The sequence below is a fragment of the Anolis sagrei genome, chromosome 10 (genome assembly GCF_037176765.1).
Source record: "Anolis sagrei isolate rAnoSag1 chromosome 10, rAnoSag1.mat, whole genome shotgun sequence".
Classification (NCBI taxonomy): domain Eukaryota; kingdom Metazoa; phylum Chordata; class Lepidosauria; order Squamata; family Dactyloidae; genus Anolis; species Anolis sagrei.
In genome coordinates, this window is record NC_090030.1 from 20,135,130 (window position 1) to 20,159,312 (window position 24,183).

General features: G+C 48.7%; 1 protein-coding gene across 2 annotated transcripts; it reads left to right on the forward strand.

Annotated features, from left to right (window-relative positions):
* Positions 1-478: 478 nt before the first annotated feature.
* LOC132762924 (glycine receptor subunit alpha-4-like) lies at positions 479-23,535 on the forward strand. Of its 2 annotated transcripts, XM_060756172.2 has the most exons (10): positions 479-742; positions 8,869-9,002; positions 10,007-10,074; positions 10,455-10,678; positions 10,961-11,043; positions 11,200-11,340; positions 12,618-12,832; positions 15,510-15,659; positions 19,725-19,838; positions 21,105-23,535. In XM_060756172.2, exons 1-10 carry the CDS (start codon positions 669-671, stop codon positions 21,432-21,434), a joined length of 1,533 nt encoding a protein of 510 aa, XP_060612155.1. In that variant the 5' UTR covers positions 479-668; the 3' UTR covers positions 21,435-23,535. The 2 variants fall into 2 exon arrangements, with proteins under 2 accessions (XP_060612155.1, XP_060612156.1); XM_060756173.2 differs by lacking the exon at positions 19,725-19,838 and having other exon boundaries at positions 484-742.
* Positions 23,536-24,183: the final 648 nt, after the last annotated feature.

Genomic DNA, 24,183 nt, shown 5'->3' on the forward strand with positions numbered 1-24,183 from the left:
GGGAGACCCCTGGATCTCTCTGTGGAGCGTCCTACCTTCCTGCCTGCCTGTCTTCCTCCTTCCCTCCTTCAATCCCTTCTTCCCTTCCCTTCCCTTCCCTTCCCTTCCCTTCCCTTCCCTTCCCTTCCCTTCCCTTCCCTTCCCTTCCCTTCCCTTCCCTTCCCTTCCCTTCCCTTCCCTTCCCTTCCCTCTTCCGTCCCAGGGGCCCGGGGGCGGGGGGGTTGAGGCCAAGAAGGGGGCTCCTTCCGGTCCGCGCCGTCGGGGCTTGACGTGTTCCGCGCGGCGCCTCCTTCCCCCAAAGGAAGGCGGGAAGGAAGGAAGGAAGGCGGGCTCAGCCAACGCCAGAAGCAGCAGCAGCAGCCTCTGCCCGCGGAGGCAGGCGCGAGAGAGGGAAGGAAAGAAGGAAGGAAGGAAAAGGGGGCAAGAAGGGAGGAAGGAGGGCGGGCAGGCGGGCGGGCGTCCGTCGGGGGCCCCCATGCGGCGCTGCTGCCGGGCGCGGGGCCGAAGGAGCAGCCTCCACCGCCGGAGCGGGACATGCGCTCGGGAGCCCCGGCCCTGGGCCGCCCCCGCCGCCGGACCCGCCGCCCCCTCCTCCCTCCTCCTTTTCCCGCCTCCTCCTCCTCCTCCTCCTCTTCGGCCGCGGGAGGTCGCCAAGAAGCGGCAGAGGGATGCGAGGAGCCGCCGACGCCGCCCTCTCCCTCCTCCCCCTCCTCCTCCCGCTCTTCTTCAGCGCCTGCCTCAGGTGAGTCTCTCCATTGCTTCCCGCTCTGGCGCCGGGGCGCTCTGCACGCGCTCAGAGGCACAGGGAGGGAGGGCGAACTGGGAAAGGCGAGGGGAGCTGCAGCTGGTAAGCAGCATCTCTTTCCCCATTCCTCTCCCAGAGAGTCCCAGAGGGGTCCCCAGAGACCCACCTTTCTTGGCTTTGGGGGCGAGGTCAGAGAGCCCAAGGCCCTCCCACCCAGGGGCCCAGTGTCTGGGGCGGCTTGGAAGCCCTTGCCATCAGGGGAAAGCCAAAAAGGAGTGGTGGGAGTTGAAGTCCAAAGCACCAGGAAGGAGGTCCCAAGTTTGCCCATGCCTCCTCTGCATCCTTCCTTGAGGCCAAGGGTCAGGTCAACCTCAAACTGCCTCTGCCCGGCAATCAGCTTCATGTGAGCTCTCCAAGGTGCTGAACTCTCTGTCCCTCCTAAGGAGACTCAGCGCCTCTGAAGTGCTGAAAATGGGATGTATTTATTTATTTATTTTGCCTACATGCTGCAATGGTGGTGATGCAGGGCTTCTTCTGAATGTTAGGCGTAGACAAGATCACCCAGAACCTCAGCAACTGGGGGGAGAGTGGGGGGGGGGTGGCTTTCCATCTTTGGTATGGGTTTCCTTCACTCAAAGGCTGAAATGCTGTCCCTCAACATACACTCAAGGCTGGCAGTCCGTTCTGTGAGCTAAACTTGTTGTTGTTCATTCGTTCAGTCATCTCCGACTCTTCGTGACCTCATGGACCAGCCCACGCCAGAGCTCCCTGTTGGCCGTCACCACCCCCAGCTCCTTCAAGTCACTTCAAGGATGCCATCCATCCATCTTGCCCTTGGTTGGGCTCTCTTCCTTTTACCTTCTACTTTTCAGCCCAGGCTTTCTCCCCTTGGAATTACTCTCTTCTCTATTTGAAAAAGGCTACCCCCTCCCCTTAGTCCCTTAGTGGGTTAAAGCACTGAGCTGCTGAGCTTGTTGATCGAAAGGTCGCAGGTTCGATTCCGGGGAGTGACGTGAGCTTCCGCTGTCAGCCCTAGCTTCTGCCAACCTAGCAGTTCGAAAACATGCAAATGTGAGTAGATCAATAGGTACCGCTCCAGCGGGAAGGTAACGGCGCTCCATGCAGTCATGCCGGCCACATGACCTTGGAGGTGTCTACAGACAACGCTGGCTCTTCGGCTTAGAAATGGAGATGAGCACCACACCCAGGCCTGTAGCCAGGATTTCGTTTCAGGGGGGGGGGGGGGCTAAAAAAATTTCAGGGGGGGGGTTTCGGGGGGGGCTGAGTCTGAGTGAAAGAGGGTCTACCCTAGCAAACCTTTTGTATCATTACCCCAATACCCCCATTCATATGGGATATATTGAGTATGGTGATCAGATCATGATATGAATAAACATAACAGTTTAAATAATGCACCAGTAAGGCCTTTTCATGAACCACCATGAGAATTTGGGGGGGGGGGGCTGAAGCCCCTCAAGCCCCTCAAGCTACATGCCTGACCACACCCCAGAGTCAGACATGACTGGACTTAATGTCAGGGGACTACCTTTATTTTTTTACCCCCTCCCCTTAGTCTCTCTCTCTCTCTCTCTCTCTCTCTCTCTATATATATATATATATGGTAAAGAAAAATATTTCCCTCTGACATAGCATCTAGTCATGTCTGACTCTGGAGGGTGGTGCTCATCTCCATTATTAAGCTGAAGAGGTGGTGTTGTCCATAGAGGCCTCCTAGGTCAAATGGCTGGCACGACTGCATGGAGCGCCGTTACCTACCCACAGGAGCTGTAACTATTGATCTACTCACATTTGCATGTCTTCAAACTACTAGGTTGTCAGAAGGTGGGGCTAACAGCAGGAGCTCACCCCCACTTCCCGGATTCAAACCGCCAACCTTTCAGTCAGCAAGTTTAGCAGCTCAGCAGTTTAACCCACTGCACCACCAGGGGCCCCATATATCTATCTATGTATATAATAAAAGTCAGTGTTTGTATGCGGCGGGAGGGAGGGCGGTTTATGTATGTATGTGGCAGCTTTCCAATTGGCTGCCACTTTCACAGGCCACTGTGTCGTGCACGAGCGACAGACCTGGACCAAATTTGGCACACATAACCCTCATCGCCCGCTTTCCATCCTGGTGTGGTTTGGGGGAGGTGGACCATGGATTATGGGATTTGTAGTACTTTAAAACGCTTGGGCAACCACAGACCACTGTGGCCCCCACCAAAGACAGATCAAGACCAAACTTGGCACACAGAGCCCCCATGACCTTTTTATGCTTATGAACACTTCTAGCTCCCAAACCTCCTATCCCGGCCTCCTCAGACACTTCTGCTAAATCCTTGAAGGCTGGCTCTGCCCTGCTAGGTCCCAAAGAGGACACCATCTTCCCTTTTCAACATTGGCCCAAAGAAGGCAGCTCTGGCCAGGATCTTTTGAAAAGGCATTGTCCTTTTACAAGATAAGCCCCTACCATGGACAATTGTGAATACTGATGGAGTTTGGGGAAGGTTGACCCAAGATTTTTGGGAAATGTAGTTTATCCACATCCTTATGCATTTTCTAATGGGAGCATTCATAAAAAAACAAAAGCAAAGACTGAGTTGTTTTCTGAGACATAGCATAACAAATGACAAAACATATATTGCCTAACATCCAAAAACAAACAATACCCTTTTCAAATAACCTGGGCACCACCGGGTCCCCAAGCTTACACACACACACACACACACACCACACACACACACACACACACACACACAGTTATGTAAGTAAATTATAACATTGTCACAGTCACCATTACCAAAAGGTTTTTCACATATTGTCATAACATTTTGATTATTCCTGTTTTCCTATCTTTTACATTGGAGCCCCCGATGGTGCAATGGGTTAAACCCTTGTGCTGGCAGGACTACTGACAGACAGGTCAGTGGTTCGAATCCAGGGAGAGCAGATAGAGCTCCTTCTTTCAGCTCCAGCTCCCCATGCGGGGACAGGAGAGAAGCCTCCTACAAGGATGGTCAAAGACCAAACATCTGGACGTCCCCTGGGCAACATCCTTGCAGACAGCCAATTCTCCCACACCAGAAGTGACTTGAAGTTTCTCAAGTCGCTCCTGACATGAAAAAAAATACATTTCTGTACTTCTATCTGCTACTTGTACCTATCCAATTTTCCCCTTGCCTTGTCCTCACTCCCTCTCCCTCTGGGAACAGTTGCACTTCTGCTCTTTGTATTATTCTATTTGTTAAATCATGAAGATTAGTCCCTTCCCTGCCCTCTTTGGCCTGAAAATAGAGGCCCAGGGCCAAAGAGTTGGTTTTTGAGAGTTCTGTCCTGATGGCCACTCTGTCCTGATCCTGCGCAAAGGCAAGTCAATGCCAAGTGCCACCCTTGGAGCGGACTTCTGCCCTGGAGGGCCTTCACTGGACTAGGTGGAAGGTCCTCATCAAGAGTTGCCTTTCTCCTTCTGCAGAGTCTTGAGATCCCTTCCCTGTATCCCTTCCCCTCCCTTCTGTGCCCCCCCCCCCTCGGCCTCCTTTCTGAAGACGCTGCATGGATTCCCCTGGGAGGGAGGGAGGCTCTGAAGATGAGCACGCAGCAGCAGCAGGGATCGCAGGGGACAAGAGAAGGAAGGGTTCTTTGCGGGGAGGGGGGTCCTTCCTGGGCCCAGCAAGGATCCAGGGCTTGGGCAGGTCAGCCTCCAAGGGACAACCATTCGAATGGACCTAGAAAGGGAGAATTCTCTGTGCCCTCTCTCTCCCTTGAGGTCCACTCTTAGGAGCTTAGCCTGGTTCCCAGGATCATATTGCTTTGCTCATTGCTTTTGTTCAGACGCTAAGTAACCCAGAACATCATGACAAGGTCCCATTCCAGCACGGCCATTTTATCAAGCCCGACACCTACTAAATCATAGCAGTTTCTTCAACTGGGGGTCAGGGAGGTGGGGGGAGAAGGAAAAAGCCTGCACTCCTCTGTAGAGATCACAGGCTCCTCTCTGCTTCTCCCCTGAAAGGCAAAATATCATATATACTTGAGTATAAGCCGACCCGAATATAAGCCAAGGCACCTAATTTTAACCACAAAAAACTGGGAAAACATATTGATTCGAGTTTGAGCTGGAGATGGGAAATGCAGTAGACCTCACTACCTCTGAGGATGCTTGCCATAGATGCAGGTGAAACGTCAGGAGAGAATGCCTCTAGAACATGGCCATATAGCCCGAAAAAACCTACAATAATCCAATGCAGTAGCTACTGGTAAATTTCAAAAATAAAAATAGATACCCATAAAATTACGTTAATTGAGCCATCAGTAAGTTAAATGCTTTTGAATATTTACATAAAACTGTAATTTAAGATAAGACTGATTAAACCATTATTCTAACCTTCTTCAATGTAAATGTGCTGATGTATCCTTCTGATAATAATAGAGTAAAATAAAAATGTAATAATAATAACAACATAAATAATGGAAATACAACAGTAATAGTAATAATAGAATAAAATAATAAGTGTAATCATTTTTCCCATGTCAGGAGCAACTTGAGAAACTGCCAAGTGGCTTCTGGTGTGAGAGAATTGGCCGTCTGCAAGGACGTTGCCCAGGGACGCCTGGATGTTTTGATGTTTTACTGTCCTTGTGGGAGGCTTCGCTCATGGGGAGCTGGAGCTGACAGGGGAAACTCATCCATGCTCTCCCCAAACCTCCAACCTGTCAGTTTTCAGTCCTGCTGGCACAAGCATTTAACCCATTACACCATTGGGGGCTCCTAATAATAATAATAATAATAATAATAATAATAATAAATCTAATAATAATAGAGTAAAAGAATAAATGTGATAATAATAGAGTAAAAGAATAAATGTAATAATAAAAATAGAGTAAAATAATAAATGCAATAATAAAAAGAGTAAATAATGTAAATGTAATAAGAACAACAATAATAGAGTAAAATAATAAATGTAAAATAATAATAATAATAATAATAATAATAATAATAACAGAATAAAATAATAAATAACCTTGACTCGAGTATAAGCCGAGAGGGGCTTTTTCAGCCTGAAAAGGGGGCCGAAAAACTTGGCATATACTTGAGTATATATGAGATATATATAGAGGGAGAGGACCATAGGAACGCAGCAGAATTATGGCCAGAGTGAAATGCAAGCACATCTCACCTCTTGCAAAGCCTGCGTGCTTTGCTTTGCCTTGCAAAAGAGCCGCTATGCTTGCTAAGAGCAATCAGGCTCTTGGGATTTGCAGTGTCTCTTCACAGGGCAAAGAGGGAGGGAAATGGCTTTTTATCCAGCATATTGCTTTCTTGCAAGGTTATCCTTTTTTTTTGAGAACAAGATTTTCCACTTAGGAGATCAGCAGTAAATCTTTTCGCAGCTTTTTGTGAGGAGGGGAGGGTTCTCAGCAGAATAAGAGGATTGAATGGTAAAAAGTTGTGAGTGTGTATGTGTGTGGGAGAGTGTGCATTGGCCTGGGAGGATGAGTGGAGTCCATCAGAGCTAGTATACATGTTGGGGGGAGGAAGCGGAGAAGGTGCCATTTAGAGGGACCCTGATAGCAATAGTTGGGCCACTGGCACATAGGAAAGAATCCCAGGATGTCCTTGCTTTGGGGAAGAGTCTGGGGTCATAGAGAAGCTGCCCAAAGGTTCCTCCAAAGGTTGCGTGTGGAGGACTTTGGCCAGGGAAGGAAAGAAGAAAGGAAGAAAAGAAGGAAGGAGAGCCCAAAGGCACGGAGACAGAGAAGCAAAGGGGAGCAGAGAGGGCAGAGCATGTCCCCAGGGTTGTTCCTTAGGAAGAGCAAACCCCTTGAGGTTTCCAAAAGGCTGCTTTGGCCGTGACAGCTTTTCCAAACGATGCAAGGATTTGCCGGAGAGAGGAGGACAGCAGCCCCCTGCGGCTTTCTGTGAGGTTGCTTTCTTTCATCTGCCCACTGGGCCTTCTTTGGAGCAAACGCGGTGCCTTCCAGCTCTCAAGTGCCATGAACTAGCTAACATCAAGCCCTTCCTTCCAGGTGAGGTCTAGACCAGGCCCACTTTGACCACAGAATTGGAAAGAAAGGGATGGGCTGGGGGGGGGGGAGGACTGGTTCTATGGCATTACATTCTCCAGATCCTTCCCTTCCTCACTGCTCCTTGCTTCCTGAAGACATAGGCACGCACTCCAAATGTTCCCTCAGGAGACAACAGCTTTTCAGGCTTATTTGCCTCAGGAGCTCTTGGCCATGGCTTCCTTCTACTCTCCAGGAGAGATCTGCCTGGGGTCTCCTGTGCTGGCAATCAAGGAGGAGCCCATGTACTGTAGCAGGAGAAGAGAAGAGAGGAGAACCCATTCTGAAGGAGATAGAAAAGGGACAGGCAATCAGAATAGGTCAACTAGGCCCCAGTGACCTCCCCTCCATAATCAAGTGAAGCATTGTATTGTCAAAGGCTTTCATGGCCAAAATCACTGGGTTGTTGTGTTTTTCGAGCTGTATGACCATGTTCCAGAAGCATTCTCTCCTGACGTTTCGCCCGCATCTATGGCAAGCATCCTCAGAGGTTGTGAGGTCTGTTGGAAACTAGGAAAATTGGGTTTATATATCTGTGGAATGTCCAGGGTGGGAGAAAGAGCTCTTGTCTGTTTACAGAAAGTGTGAATGTTGCAATTGGCCATCTTGATTTGCATTAAATAGCCTTGCAGCTTCAAAGCCTAGCTGCTTCCTGCCACCTTAATTAGCATTTAATGGCCTGACAGTTTCAAGCATTGCCCAGACACGAATCAAGGGATATGACAGGCACTGCAGACTAATCAAACCAGAGAAGGAGGCCTGGATATACAGGGGCTGGGCCCAATGCTCTTCCCTTGGAAATGTGGCCTCCCCAAGGCCTTTGTAGCTCATTGCAAAGTTTGTGGTTTCTGGCTGGAATGAAAGGCCATGGAAAGGACACCCCACCCCAACCCCAGCCTTGGGAGATGTCTTGGCTGGCAAAGCAGTTGGAAATGTATGGCATCTTACAGGTGTTTTAGAAACAGAGTGTTAGGTGTCATCTTTGGGCTGCACAAGTCTCTTGTATCATCAAGTTTCCAATCCTCAATGAGTAGCTGGACTACAGATAGGATTAGGCTAAGGGATTCCTCCCCTCATTCTGATGGATGTTTATTTTAAAAAAAGCATTGCGTTTCATTCTCCTCCTTGCTACTGTCTCCTCCCCTTTGAAGATGTAGCAATGGGATTCTGTGTGGGAACTTCTTCTTTAAGGTATTTTTATTGCCTTGGATTGACCATGTGGTCTCCACCATTGCCTCTTCTGCCTTTTTCTTCTTTCCAGTGAGGATGCACATTTTGCCTCTCTCTTTAGGCAAAATGTAGCTGCATGGATTTTTTTAAACTTTTTACCCTTTTACCTCTTTAGAAAATGAGATTTAATAAACTAGTTGGCTCCATGAGCTTTTCTATCTAGAATGTATTTCTTTTACTTCAATAAATACATTTGAACTAAAGTTCTGACTCTGAAATCCTGTGCCATCCTAAAGAATAGAAGCTTATCTCGGCTCATCACATGTAAGTTTCTGCTGGTTATGAAGTTTACTTCTGAACTCTGCTATATTTATGATGGAATCACCCCAACTGAGGGTTATTTTGAGCCCAACGGCTCAGATTCCCCAACAAAGGGTTTATGGGCCCAGACACGTATGGGCTGAGCAAAAAGGGAAATAGCTTTAAAGGATCGGTGAAAAGCAGCAGAGAAAGGTTTCCTGAACAGTTTTAACCTGTGCTTCAGAGGGAACTCTCCAAGGCATCTGGTTTTTGAAGTGAAACTTTGGCAAGGAATGCAATGCTGGATCCATCTCCTGCCTCCCATCCCGCTATCCCTGTAGTCAGAAAATGGGGTCCCTGGTGCGATTCGTGTGCCAGGTGCCAAACTCTTCAAGCTGCCAGGCTCTGACAGACAGGTCCCAGTTGAGAAGGCTTGTGGGAGAGACTGACTTCTCCTTCCCAGTGGTGCCGTGTAGCCAAGCGTGTGTGTTGGTGTCTGTGCAGGTGTGCAGCTGGGGAAATGTGGCCACCTGATGCCTGCTCTCCCCTCTTTGCCCCATCCTCACTGCTGCTTCCCTTTTTTCTAGACTGGTGTCAGGGAAAGGAGAAGCCAAGTCCACTCCGCGGAGCATGCCCCAGCCAATGTCTCCCTCTGATTTCCTGGACAAGCTCATGGGCCGGACCTCAGGGTACGATGCCCGTATCAGACCCAATTTCAAAGGTAATCATGCTTCTGTTTGGGGTTGTCAGGGAGCTGCTATTGCTAGTAGGAACCAGGTCTCACAAGGCTTCTGGAAATGAAAGGTCTGAAGATAAGTGAAGCCTGAGCTCACACCAAAACTCAGGCAGACAAAGGAATGACCAATTGTCAGAAAAGTCAATGGTCAGAAGTGACAGGATTGGCGGTCCAAGCACTGCAAAGGGCCAGAGTTGCCCCTTGCTGATCCTACACCAGTGTTTCTCAACCTTCCTAATGCCGCAACCCCTTAATACATTTTCCTCATGTTGTGGCATAACATTATTTTTGTTGCTTATTTGTTACTGTTATGAATCGTAATGTAAATTTGGCACAAATACCCAATACGCCCAATTTTGAATACTGATGGGGTGGGGGGGGATTGATTTAGTCATTTGGGAGTTGTAGTTTCTGGGATTTATAGCTCACCTACAATCAAAGAGCATTCTGAACTCTACCAATGATGGAATTGAACTAAACTTGGCACACAGAACTCCCATGACCAATGGAAAATACTGGAAGGGTTTGGTGGCCATTGACCTTGAGTCTGGGAGTTATAGTTCACCTACATCCAGAGAGCATTGTGGAATCAAACAATAATGGATCTGGACCAAGCTTGACACAAATACTTAATATGTCCAAATGTGAACACTGGTGAAGTTTGGGGGAAACAGGCCTTGACATTTGGGAGTTGTAGTTGCTGGGACTTCTAGATCACCTACAATCAGAGAGCATTCTGAACCCCACCAATGATAGAATTGGTCCAAACTTCCCACACAGAACCCCCAAGACCAAAAGAAAATACTGTGTTTCTTGATGATGACGCCCGTGGCCTCCCTCCCCCCCACAACCCCCCTAGGGGTCCCGACCCCCAGGTTGAGAAACGCTGTCCTACACGAGTAGGAAAAATCATCCTGAGTGCACACAAGTGCACACACAGAGGCTGCCACCGCTAGTCAACTAATTTTCCATTTTCCGTTGGCTTCCAGGCCCGCCTGTCAACGTGACATGCAACATCTTCATCAACAGTTTTGGGTCAGTCACAGAAACGACCATGGTAAGAAATGGCTCCTTCCTCCAGTCTTCCCCCTCAATCCTCTCTCATCATGTCAAGGGGGTGAAAGGGTCTGCCTTTCTCTCTGGACCAGGCTCCTTGTCAAATCAGGGGTATTCAGGGACTTGTGTGAGGAAGCTGCCCCCCACTTTCCAAAGAAATCAACCAAAGGGTTTTGAATTTATTTTGGGGAATGGATTTAGCACCTTGAGTAAACCAGAGTGGATACCCCAGTCTACTCAAGGATTGTCCACCACTGATCCAACCCCATCTCCACTCTATTTTCCTTTGGTGAGTCCTTTCCCACCACACCCCTGAGTCACACACCCCGGGGCCTTGAGTGGCCACTTGGCTGAGGGTCTGTCCATTTTTTGCCCACCCAGGACTACCGGGTCAACGTTTTCTTGCGGCAGCAGTGGAACGACCCCCGCTTGGCCTACCGGGAATACCCCGATGACTCCTTGGACCTGGACCCCTCCATGTTGGATTCCATCTGGAAACCAGACTTGTTCTTTGCCAACGAGAAGGGGGCCAACTTCCACGAAGTCACCACCGACAACAAGCTTTTGCGTATCTTCAAGAATGGGAATGTGCTTTACAGCATCAGGTGAGGAGCCACAGGTTCTTGCAGAGGTCCACCAATGATGGAATTGAACTAAATTTGGCATACAGAATTTGGCATACAGATGGGAGGTTGTTGTCCTGTGAATCTTCCACAGGACAACAGTTGGAGGATTCTGGGATGGTTCCTCTCTAAGCTGCTTTCCCTTGCTTCAAATGGGCTGGTCACGACTATTGGGAATGGCTTTTGCCACTTGGGAGTAAACAAGGTGGAGTTCATGTGCTTTTCAATGCATGACCCTGACCCCCTTCTTTCCCCTCCCTTCAGGCTGACCCTCATCCTCTCTTGCCCCATGGATCTGAAGAACTTCCCCATGGATATTCAGACATGCACCATGCAGTTGGAGAGTTGTGAGTAAATACTGCTAAGAGAACCAAGGAGCTAAGAATGCCCCAGGCCCCAGAGTCTGTGGGGCAGAAGAAAGGGATGCATGTATTAGGATCTGTTTGGGGGTGTAGACCCCTATCAATTTTCCTTAGGCTCACAGGCCTCTCTTTGCCTTGCAGTTGGCTACACCATGAACGACTTGATCTTTGAGTGGGTGAAGGGCCAGGAGGCGGTTCAGGTGGCCGAGGGTCTGACGCTGCCCCAGTTCATCCTGAGGGCCGAGAAGGACCTGGGCTACTGCACGAAGTCATACAACACTGGTAAGTTGCAATGGAGTGCAGATGGGTTTGAGGGTCCGGCCTCTCTATTGCTTGGCAAAGGAAAGCAACCAGCATAAGTAAATGTCTTATGCTACCAAAAAAGCTTTAAAAGAGCTAATTAATTGGGTTTTTTTAAAAAAAAATGGTTAAAATATATTTAAACCCTAATAAGAGATATAATGCAGCATACCACCTCTAACATATTGCTGCTGCCCCCCCCCCCCCCAGTCCCCAGCCCCACTGCTACCTGCCTGGGATGCTGCTTTCAATTGCTCTCCTTACTTCAGTGTTTCTCAATTTGGGGGTTGGGACCCCTGGAGAGGTCTTGAGGGGGGTTTCAGAGGGGTCGCCAAAGACCACCAGAAAACATATTTCTGGTGGTCTTAAGAATCCCTTTGCTAGAGAAGGCTGGAGATTTTTCCAGCTGTCCTTTTCTTCCTTTTTGGTGTTGGTGAACTACAACTTCCAAAATTTAAAAACAGCATGCCCCCACCCCCACCCCACCAGTATTCAGTGTTGATCATATAGGTAGTGTGCCAAATATGGTGCAGGTCCATTGTTGGTTGATTGCTCTTTGATTGTACACGAACTATAAATCCCAGCAACTACAACTCCCAAATGTCAAGGTCTATTTCCCCCAAACTCAACCAGTGTTCAAATCTGGGCATATTGAGTATTCATACCAAGCTTGGTCCAGTTCCATCATTGTTTGAGTCAAATACTCTCTGGAAGTAGGTGAACTACAACTCCAAAACTCAAGGTCAATGCCCACCAAACCCTTCCGGTATTTTTTTTGTTGGTCACGGGAGTTCTGTGTGCCAAATTTGGTTCAATTCCATCATTGGTGGAGTTCAGAATGGTCTTTGGTTGTAGCTGAACTATAAATCCCAGCTACTACAACTCCCAAATGACAAAATCAATCCCCCAACCCCACCACTATTCAAATTTGAGTGTATTTGTGCCAAATTTGGTCCAGTGAATGAAAACACATCCTGCATATCAGATATTTTTACGTGGCGATATACAACAGTAGCAAAATGACAGTTATGAAGTAGCAACGAAAATAATGTCATGGTTGGAGATCACCACAACATGTATTAAGGGGTCATGACATTAGGATGGTTGAGAAACATTGCTTACTTGCTGCTTTGCATTCAAAACTGGAAGGGTTGAGGAAGAATCTGTTGGTTTAAGGATGAGTCTCTACACACATGGGAGGCCCTGAAAGGTCTGCAAACCTGTGTCTTTTCTCTCTGTGTGTCCCTTCCTCCTTCCAGGTAAGTTCACCTGCATCGAGGTGAAGTTCCACCTGGAGCGGCAGATGGGATACTACCTCATCCAGATGTACATCCCCAGCCTGCTGATCGTCATCCTCTCCTGGGTCTCCTTCTGGATCAACATGGATGCTGCTCCTGCCCGTGTGGGGCTGGGCATCACCACCGTGCTGACCATGACCACTCAGAGTGCAGGCTCTCGGGCGTCTCTGCCTAAGGTCAGTGACAAGGTGGGCGGGAGGTGGAGGCAAAAAGCACCCAAACTCATGTCTTTCCAAAGAAGCCACAGCAGCCTTTAGGTGCCCCAGGTGACCCTCTTCTTGTGGGTCAAGGAGATAACATTGGTAGAACACATCCCCTCCTATTTTCATAAGGGAAGGAGTCCAGATCCCACCCACTGACACTTCTGCCTGGGATGCTGGTGCTGCACCAGATGTGCTGTTGCCATAACAACTGTGGCTGCAAAGGTGCACTTCCGGGCTCAACGCCCCCACAATTGCAAAGTACTTAAAGAAGGGGGTGTTTGTGCCCCTCAGGAATTGAGAGGAAGGCTCCAGAATGGTCTGGAAGATGCAGAAAGGGGGGATTGCAGGGGGGGAGGGGGGCAGGGGCTGTGTCCATCATCATCATCATCATCATCATCATATTGACAAGCTGGAATGTGTCCAGAGGAGAGCGACTAAAATGATAAATTGTCTGGAGAACAAGCCCTATGAGGAGCGGCTTAAGGAGCTGGGCATGTTTAGCCTGAAGAAGAGAAGGCTGAGAGGGGATATGATAGCCATGTATAAATATGTGAGAGGAAGCCACAGGGAGGAGGGAGCAAGCTTGTTTTCTGCTTCCCTGGAGACTAGGACGTGGAACAATGGCTTCAAACTACAAGAAAGGAGATTCCATCTGAACATGAGGAAGAACTTCCTGACTGTAAGAGTCGTTCAGCAGTGGAATTTTCTGCCCCGGAGTGTGGTGGAGGCTCCTTCTTTGGAAGCTTTTAAACAGAGGCTGGATGGCGTGATTTGAATGCAATATTCCTGCTTCTTGGCAGGGGGTTGGACTGGATGGCCCATGAGGTCTCTTCCAACTCTTTGATTCTATGATTCTATGAACATCATCATCATCTGCTTCCTCGTCCCACCCCACAAACTGTGTCTTAACACAGTGGGATAAAGGTAAAGTCTAGTATGTCCCACTCTGGAGGATGGTACTCATCTCCATTCCTAAGCCGAAGAGCCGGCATTGTTCATAGACACCTCCAAGGTCATGTGGCCAGCATGACTGCATGGAGTGCTGTTACCTTCCTGCAGAAGCGTTACCTATTAATCTACTCACATTTGCATGATTTCGAACTGCTAGGTTGGCAGAAGCTGGGCCTAAAAGCGGGAGCTCACCCTGCTCCCCGGATTCGAACTGCCAACCTTTCAGTCAGTAAATCCAGCAGTTCAACGCTTTAACACACTGTGCTACCAGGAAGCTACACAGTTAACAAATATAGAATCAGAGAATCATAGAGTTGGAAGAGACCACATAGGCCATTCAGTCCAACCCCCTGCCATGTATGAAAATCACAATCAAAGCACCCTGACAGTTGGCCATACGGCCTCAGTTGAAAATCCTCTAAAGAAGGAGCCTCCACTACACTCTGAGGTAGAGAGTTCCACTGTTGAGTAGCAATTCTCATGGTCAGGAGGTTCTGCCTAATGTTCAGGTGGAATCTCATTTCCTGTCATTTGAACCCATGGCTCCGCGTATATTAAAAGATACAGATCAAAATACCCATAAAGAGGCTATTTAGTAAATAGTGAAGGTTAGATGGTGGTTGCATAGGATCCAAACCTTCTCTGCAATGTCATAAATGCTCCAAATTTTGGATAATCTCAGATAATAATAATAATAATAATAATAATAATAATAATAATAATCCGAGAATATTATTATTATTATTATTATTATTATTATTATTATTATTATTTTACTGACACTGTTTTAATTCCTTTGCCATTTTATTTTGTGTTCATTTTATTGTATACTTTGTTATTGTTATTGCTTGCACTTTATTTATTTGATGTTATTACTTGCTTGTTTGTATTTTGTTTTGCCTTATTGTAATTTTTGGGCTTGGCCTCATATTAGCCACCCCAAGTCCCCTTGGGAAGATGGTGGTGGGGTATAAACAAAGATCATTATTATTGTATTGTCGAAGGCTCTCATGGCTGGAATCACTGGGTTGTTGTAGATTTTTCGGGCTATATGGCCATGTTCTAGAAGCATTCTCTCCTGACATTTCACCTGCATCTATGCAGACCTCACTACTTCTAAGGATGCTTGCTATTATTATTATTATTATTATTATTATTATTATTATTATTATTATTCTGACACAAAACACAGTATGTCACAGCAAATGAGATCTATATGCTGGATTCCATATCACAAAATCACAAGTCGAACACTTCCCAAGCGTCTAGGATTCTGTGATGTATTTTCAAATAATGCGCGCAGATCCAAGTAAGGTGGCCTTTTGCAGTTGACAGATCATGATTTTGTCAATGTTTATTGTTTCCAAATGCCGGCTGAGATCTTTTGGTATGACACCCAGTGTGCCCATGACCACTGGGACCACCTAGACTGGTTTATGCCAGAGCCTTTGCAGTTCAATTTTGAGGTCCTGATAATGGCTGAGTTTTTCCTGTTGTTTTTCCTCAATGCAACTGTCATCTGGTATGGCAATATCAATAATCCCAACTTTTTTCTTTTCCACAATTGTGATATTATTATTATTATTATTATTATTATTATTAGGCAGCAAAAAAGGCTCATTGGGGGGAGTCCAGCAGGGCCTTGCTGGGCATGACCCCCTCCCATACATACACAGTAACACCCTGGAATCTTTGGCAGGTCTCCTACGTCAAAGCCATAGACATCTGGATGGCCGTCTGCCTCCTTTTTGTCTTCGCTGCCTTGCTGGAGTATGCGGCCGTCAACTTTGTCTCCCGGCAACACAAGGAGTTCATGCGTCTTCGCCGGAGGCAGCGCCGGCAGCGGATGGTGAGTGAATGGAGTGCGCACACACCTTCCTCCTCCTCCTCTTCCTCTTCCTCCTCCAGAGTGTCTTCTTATGGGACCAAATGGGCACAGCTGCAGGGAACCTACACAGGGTCAGGATACGTACCTATCTCCCCATGAAACAAAGGCTGAACTGCTGTCTCTGTGTCATGACCTTTGTGGAGGGGGTTGGGACCCATTCATACAGCCTTTTTCCTTTGGCTTCCTAGCTTTGCGCCCTTGTTTTGTCTGTTTTCAACCTCTGGGTAGTATAAAACACTCTGGGACGTAAAGAGCTGGATCAGTCGCTGTTGGGGAATCTGAACTGTTCGGCTTAAAATAACCCTCAGTTGGAGTGATTCCACAATAAAGTATAGAAGTAAACTTCATAACCAGCAGAAACTTACATGCGGTGAAACTGGGATAACCTTCTATTTTTAGGATGGCACAGGATTGCAGAGTCAGAACTTTAGGTTCAAAATTATTTATTGAAATAAAAGAAATGCATTCTAGATAGAAAAGGTCTTGAAGCTTTCTAAAGAAGTAAAAGGGTAAAAAGTAAAAAAAAATCCATGCAGCTACATTTTGCCTAAAGAGAGAGGCAAAATGTGTCTTCACTGAAAGGTAGAAAAGGCAGAAGAGGAACAATCATGGTGAAGCCAGCCCAGGGCAATAAAACTACCTTTAAAAAGGAAGTCCCATCACAGAGATTCCATTGCTACTTCTTCAAAGGTGGGAGGAAATGGTGGCTAGCAGGAAGAGGAAAGACTAAGCCCTTTTGTTAAACATGCATTGGAATATTGGGGAGGAATCCCTCAATCTAATCCTATCTCTAGGAGCCCCTGGTGGCACAGTGGGTTAAACCCCTGTGCTGGCAGGACTGAAGACTGACAGGTCACAGGTTCGAATCCGGGGAGAGGCGGATGAGCTCCCTCTACCAGCTCCAGCTCCTCATGCGGGGACATGAGAGAAGCCTCCCACAAGGATGATAAAAACATCAAATCATCCGGACGTCCACTGGGCAACGTCCTTGCAGACGGCCAATTCTCTCACACCAGAAGCGACTTACAATTTCTCAATTCTCTCCTGACACGACAAAAAAAAAATCCTATCTCTAGTCTAGCTACTCATTGAGACTTGATGACACAAAAGACTTGTGCAGTCCAAGAATGAAACCCAATAGTTGCATATTTAAAGCATGACTTATTTGACTGATAGATCAATAGCTCCAGTGAATTAGACTTGAGTAAAGCTAAATTGTGCGACCCTGAAAGAAATAAAATACTGGAAGATTAAAATACAATTTGAAAACATGGGCCAGAATGACCAGAAAAGACAAGGAGGAGATGCTGTTCAACTGAAGGCCAACTTAGAGGGCTTTCTCAGTGTTGGGTTTTCCTAAGCTTACACCCACCTGGGTCTCTGCAGCACAGACTGGTTTTGCATCTAGTTAGTAATAGAGCCCAATCTTTGCAGAGGATATGGAAATGGTAACTCCTAAAGCAGTGTTTCTCAACCTGGGGGTCAGGACCCATGGGGGGGGGGGAGGAGGCACGAGGGGTGTCAGAGGGGTTGCTAAACACCATCAAAAACACAGTATTTTCTGTTGGTCATGGGGGTTCTGTATGGGAAATTTAGCCCAATTCTATCATTGGTGGGGTTCAGAATGCTCTTTGATTGTAGATGAACTATAAATCCCAGCAAGTACAACTTCCAAATGTAAAGGTCTATTTTCCCCAAACTCCACCAGTGTTCACAGTTGGGCATATTGAATATTCATGCCAAATTTGGTCCAGATACAGCATTGTTTGATTCCACAGTATCTCTGAATGTAGGTGAACTACAACTCCCAAACTCAAGGTCAATGCCCACCAAACCCTTCCATTATTTTCTGTTGGTCATGGGAGTTCTGTGCGCTAAGTTTGGTTCAGTTCCATCATTGGTGGAAAACTACAACTGTCAAATGACACTCCCAACCCCACCAATATTCAAATTTGGATGTTTTTGTGCCGAATTTGGTCCAGTGAATGAAAATACATCCTGCATATTGGATATTTACATTAAGATTCATAACAGTAGCAAAATGAAGGTTATGAAGTAGCAACAAAAAATAATTTTATGGTTTGGGTTCATCACAGCATTATGAACTATATTAAGGGGTCGCGGCATTAGGGAGGTTGAGAAACACTGTTCTAGAGAGTGAAAATAATTGTAGCGAGCAAGGGTTACAGCCCCACAGGGATCAATTGTACGCCTTTGGCAAGGCCCAAGCAAAATGTGTGTGCAGGATTTGGCTCTGAGGTGGAGGCTTCCCTGGCCGCTTGCCCCAGAGTCAGGCCAGAGCCCATGAGCCAAGCCTTGTGGGCCTTGCATGCCTTTCCTCCCGGCCCAGCTGGACAAGGCAGAGAGCTACCCAAGGACCCCCCTCCCATGCTCCCCAGTGGAGATACCAGTGGGGAATAAGGAGAGTGTATTTCCCTTTGGGTGCCCAGTTGTTCCAGATAGTCATTTGGCTGCTTCTTCCAGGGCTGCCACTTTGGTCGCAGCTCCAGCCTCCCCAGGCTCTTGGCCAGGGTTGCCAGACTGCCCTCTTGTGGCCGAAGCAGTGAATGCAGGACCCACATGAGGAAAGAGCCTTGGAACAGGTAGACAGACAACCAGCTGGACATTGCCTCCCTTTGCACACACATTTGTTTGCACACATTCAAGGCTGGGAGGGAGGGCCATAGATGGTCAGTTGTAGGAAGGATAGAGCTCCACAGAAATCCTGTGAGATTTCCCTATGCTGCTGTAGATCCACTCCAAATCCAGTCCACGGAGTGGGCTGTTGGGCAGGATGGGAGAGATGACAGTGATGGTTGCCTGCTTAGGAAAGCTGCTCCTGGGGATGAGTAGAACAGAGAGGGCACTGACCCCAAAGAGGCAGCTGTGGCCCTGTAGGCTGTTGTTGTGGAGGGGCTGTGCCCCTTCTTGTCCCCCAGTAGCCCTTCCTGCTTGTGGATCCCCTCCTACCTCCTTACCTGCAGCCATTTCCTTCCCCCATATTCTCCCTCCGTGTCCTCCTCATCTGTGGTATCCATACTTTTAGTTACATAAATAGAAGAGAATAAAATCTACTCAAAGATAAGCTAATTTCCCAGCATTTGGAGATACCAACTATCCAATCCAACCCTTTGAGTTCCCTAGATTCAACTTCAATGACCAATGCCTGGCGAGGAGGCAATGGTCTCACTATCTGGCATGGGAGGGCCATCTCAAAGGGAACCCCATGACCTGCCTTTTTGCCCCTTCTCCCATTGTTGAATGGCTAGGGGAGAGGAAATCTGCCCATGGTGGCTGCCATTCTGATCTGCCACCAGGGGCGGCTCGTCCATTACGCAAAGTAAGCGGTCGCAATACACTTTTTTTGCCAAGGGCGCAGAGGCGCCTCTGTAAATGCCCCTCGACCTCCACTTGAGGAGCGCCCCCTTGGCTCACAACAGCCCTAGCAGTCCGGGGGGAGCCTCGGCTTCCTTGCCTCACTGCCAGGCGATCCTCTTCCCAAAGGGGCCGGGCCCTTTAGCCTTGCTTAGTCCCTCTCGTTCCTGCTCCATATCAATGATTGGTTGGGGGGGGGGCATGCCAAAATACTGTTTGCTTACCATTGAAAATTATCTAGGGCCGCATCTGTCTGCCACCTACATTTGGAGCTGGAGTCCCTGAATACCGAGGTGGAGTGTGATGTCCCTGAGCTTCCCAAACCCCTCCTCATCTTGAGCTGGGAACTCTTCTCTTGCCCTTTGCACCCACGTGACCCCGATCATTGCTCCCTCTGCCCTTCCCTGCCTTTTTGCACAATGTGCATGTGTGTGCATGTGTGTGTGTGTGTGTAGGGGGATGTGTGCAGTCTCCCCAAGGAGTGGGGTGGTCCTCTCCATGCAAAGCGCCCAAAGGCGCTCGGTCCCAGGCAAACCCAGTGCCGTTGCCATTGCTGCTGAACTTGCACCGGCTACTGAGCCGTCGACTCCCTTGGTCACCCAGTCTCCTGTTTCTGTTTGATGTGCCCTCCCTTCCTGCTGGACGCCAAAGGGCCTGGCCAGCCGGACGCCCAGCCTGGAGTCCCTGCAGCCGCTGGAGGACCTGCCCAGCAGCAGCGAGTCCACCTACGAGACCCTCTCTCAATTCAGCAGCATCGGCTCCAGGGTAAAAATTCCAAAGCAGCAAGAACACCGCCCCTCCCTCACCCCCAGCCCCACACTCCCCGACACCCCACTGCTTCCTCCTGCGTGGATCATGCCCTTCCCAGCCTGCTTTGCATGTGGACCCTCTCACCCCAAACCTCTCACAGACCCCCTTTCCCTTGTGCACCATCTCCCTGTGTTTTGTGTGGGAAACCCGCCTAGCAAAGCAGACCACGAATGTACCAGTTCTCATGGGTGGGAGAGATGCCTGGGGTGGGGTGGGGGTCCCCCTATCAATGGCCTCCAAGTTTTGATAGAAAGAGAGGGAGGACTGTTGGGGAATCTGAGCCGTTAGGCCTTTTTTGAGATGATTACGCCATAAATTTAGCAGAGCACCAAAGCAAACTTCATAACCAGCAGAAACTTACATGTGATGAGCTGGGACAAGCTTCTATATCTTAGGATGGCACAGGATTGCAGAGTCAAAACTTCAGGTTCAAAAATATTTATTGACATAAAAGAAATATATTCTTGTTAGAAAAGTTTCACTAAGTGTTAGCTTCTAAAAAAGGTAAAAGGTAAACAATTCAAAAAATCCAAGCAGCTACATTTTGCCTAGAGAGAGAGAGGCAAAATGTGCATCCTCACTGGAAGGAAGGAAGGAAAGGCAGAAGAGAACAATGGTAGTGAATGGCTACAAGGCCAGCCCAGGGCAATAAAAATACCTTTAAAGGGGAAGTTCCCTCACAGGGATTCCATTTCTACGTCTTCCAAGGGGGAGAAGACAGTGGCTGCCAGGAGGTAACTTTTGGTAATTTGGTGGCACAAGAGACTTGTGCAGTTCAGGGATGAAGCCCAACGCAAATCCCTTGTCAAAGTCTTTCATGGCTGGAATCACTGGGTTGTTGTGTGTTTTCCGGACTATATGGCCATGTTCCAGAAGCATTCTCTCCTCAGATGCCTGCCATAGATGTAGGTGAAATGTCAGGAGAGAATGCTTCTGGAACATGGCCATACAGTCCGGAAAACACACAACAACCCAAAGACAAAGCCCTTTTGGGAAAAAGCCTAATCCTATTTGTAGTCTAGCTACTCATTAAGGACTGGAGACTTGATGATACAAGAGACTTGTGCAGTCCAGAGATGAAATCCAACAAGGATAAAATGGCAGGTTTGGTAGAGGGGTGGGCTAGGCCTGGGGGGTCAGAGTTAAGCATCTCCCATTTTTCTCTCCCTTCCCCCCCCCCCCCCCCACACCTTTGTTCCTTCTTTCCTTCCTTTCTTTCAGGAGGAGGAGCTGGTCAGAGAGAGCCGCTTCTACTTCCGGGGCTATGGCCTGGGCCACTGTCTGCAGCAGGCGAAGGACAGTGGAGGAGCCCCCTCTGCGGAGAGCCCCCACCTGTACAGCCCCCCGCCCCCTGCAGCAGCTGCCGCTGCTGCTGCCGCTGCCCTAATCCGGGAAGGGGAGCTGCTTCGGAGGCGCTACCTGGACCGGGCCAAGCGCATCGACACCATCTCCCGGGCTGTCTTCCCCTTCACCTTCCTGGTCTTCAACATCTTCTACTGGCTGGTCTACAAAGTCCTGCGCTCCGAGGATGTCCACCCGGTAGCTCCCTGAGGGGCCAAAGGGGCTGAGGAAGGAGCTCATGAGACAGGCTGCCTGCAACCTTCCTCCCAACATTTGCACGACTGCGAGACACTGGGGCTGCGACCCCCTAAACCGTACCCTCCCTTTTTGGTGGAGTCACCCAAGAACCTCCAAAGAGGGTCTCCTGGCCAGGACTCTCACACCAGCCATGGCCACCCCTTTCCAGAGACTCCTATCTGAACCCAGAAGAATTGGCCTCTCTGCTCTGGGCCTGCCCATCCTTCAGGGTCAAGGCAGGCCCGCCAGGTCCACTGGCTCAGCCTCGCCCAGTGTGCAGCTGCCCTCCTCCAGCGCATGGACCACAGCACTCCGCATGATGCAGAGGAGGCAGCATGGTGGGCTTCCACCCTGCAACCTGTCCCGGTGCTCAAGTCCCCACTTGTGCTTGTTTCCCGCACTGCTAGCGTGGAGGGTGGGCCAGGAGCTGCCTCTGTTCCCCCACCCCAATAAAATCCCATTTCCATCCCAACAATTTAGGAAGAGCAAATGGGTGCTATAGTGTTGCATTCGTCCCTGGTGCCAAACATCCTTAGTGGAATGATCAACCACTGATCTCACATAGCGACCCACAAGTGATGCATCAGTATGTGGCTGAATACAAGTGCAGGCGATGGATGGATCTATGGTTCATCTCAGCTCTAAGATATGGAGCATGAACTCAGTTTGGGTGCTTGAGGAGTTGCAGCTATCAGATACAGATCCTTTCAAATCCATAGGTTTGTCTTGTGTTGTGCAGGAGCTTAGGCTGAAAGGAGCCGAGGCAATGGCCACTGGCTTTGGAGAACTTCAAGGCCAGCAGAGGGGAAGAGGAAGATCCTATTGGGTGGACTTCTTCTGGCTTGGAAGGAGCCTTCCTGGGTGCTCTCATGCTCCATTTCATTGCAAGCCCCAAGCCTATTCCATGCTGGGTTTCTTCGCAAAGCTAAGCTCCAGATGCCTTGGAGCAGAGTAGGGGATCCTTCCTTCTGGGAAGGGGAATCCTATTTTGGGACAGCATGGCCCCCACCTGTTTGCCTACTTCTGACCTCAGGACATCCTTTGGTTGCTGGAACTCCCACACAATGCCCCCTTTCCTCATCCTGTGCCCACATACCCCACTCCATGGGCCAAATCTTCCCATGTGTTGGACCTGTTTCGCATACGCCTCCTTTCTCCATGCTGCAGTCTTTTCGACACATGCCCTCACCTCGTTGCCATGGCCACCACGTCCCATTTTTTGACTTTGTAAGATTGCAATGATAAGACTGCACTGAGGATCATCCTCTCTCGCAGCAGCAGGAGGAATCCCCACCAAAGCTTCGTTGCTTTCGGGGAGCAGGAACTGGCAGGTTCAGAATGCCATTGTTTTGGCAGTGACATCAAGCGGATCAGGAACACAGGATGCCGATACAGCTCCCCTGCATCATCTCTGGAGAGGCCATGAAGAATTCAACCCAGGACTTTCTGCACAGGAAAGTGGGAGCTGCCCTGAGACTGAGTCAGTCCCTTTGAGGGTCATCCATCCAGCCTAAATTTGACTGGATCCTCTTTAGGATTCCAGCTAGGACTCCTTGGAAGACCCTTTTAGGAAGCCCTGGAGCCCCATCTGGGTCCAGTTCAGGCCAGCTTCCAAATACAACTGAGTTCAGATAGAATTGAATTCCCTGCAAAAGCTCTGAAAATTGATGTAATTTGACAATAGACTGAAAATGTCCCAATGGTCATCTAGTCCAACCCCGTTCTGTCAGTAAGGAAAATGCATCTCAGGTTTTGTTTGGGGGAGTGGAGGCTCAATGCTCTGGCCTAGCCAAGACAAATGGGCCACTGTCTTTAGTGCTCTCACTGGAAGAGCCAGCCCGGGCCTTTCTGCCCAGCTTGGATGGCCCTCCATCTGAGGTGGGAAAGGAGTGTGCCTGTGCCATGAGTCCCCCCTGCTGCTGTCCTCCATGAGGCATGTCCCAGTCTGGGAGACGCCTGAGGCGGACACAAACCTGGACAGTGCCAGGAGAGGCTGCGGGAGATTGGGAAACAATGCATTTTTAAAACAAATTCTGATCTTCCTACACTAATAAAAATGCTTTGGGGGTTTTCATTCACGTGCCTGGTGTTTTTCTCAATGGAAGGGCAGACACAACACAGAAGGGGTGGGGTGTTGGGGACTGCAAGTCCAAGGGGTGGGGTGGGGGGTGAACAAAACAACTCCTAGGAAAGGCAGCAAGGTCTTAGCAGACCAAATATGTCCCAAGTCACTGAACCTACCAGCCTTTTGAACAAGTGAGTGTTCAAGGAGGAGAGGCTTTCAGGCTGGATCCAGGGATCTTAGAATCATAGAATTCTGCTGCCATGCCCTTGGGTGCGAATGGCACACAGATGGGCACATAACTTTGGCATGGGGCTCCAAAACAACTCAAGCAAGGTGACTGAGAATCATAGATTCCTAGCGTTGGAAGAGACCTCTTGGGACATCCAGTCCAACCCCATTCTTCCAAGAAAATCACATTCAAAGTACCCCAACAGATGGCCATCCAGCCTCTGTTTAAAACCCTCCAAAGAAGGAGCTTCCACTGCACTCTGAGGCAGAGAGTTCCACTGCTGAATGGCTCTCACAGTCAGGAAGTTCTTCCTCATATTCAGGTGGAATCTCTTTTTCTGTAGTCCCACATCCTAGTCTCCAGGCAGCAGAAAACAAGCTTGCTTCTTCCTCCCTAAGACTTCCCCTCACATATTTATACATCATGTC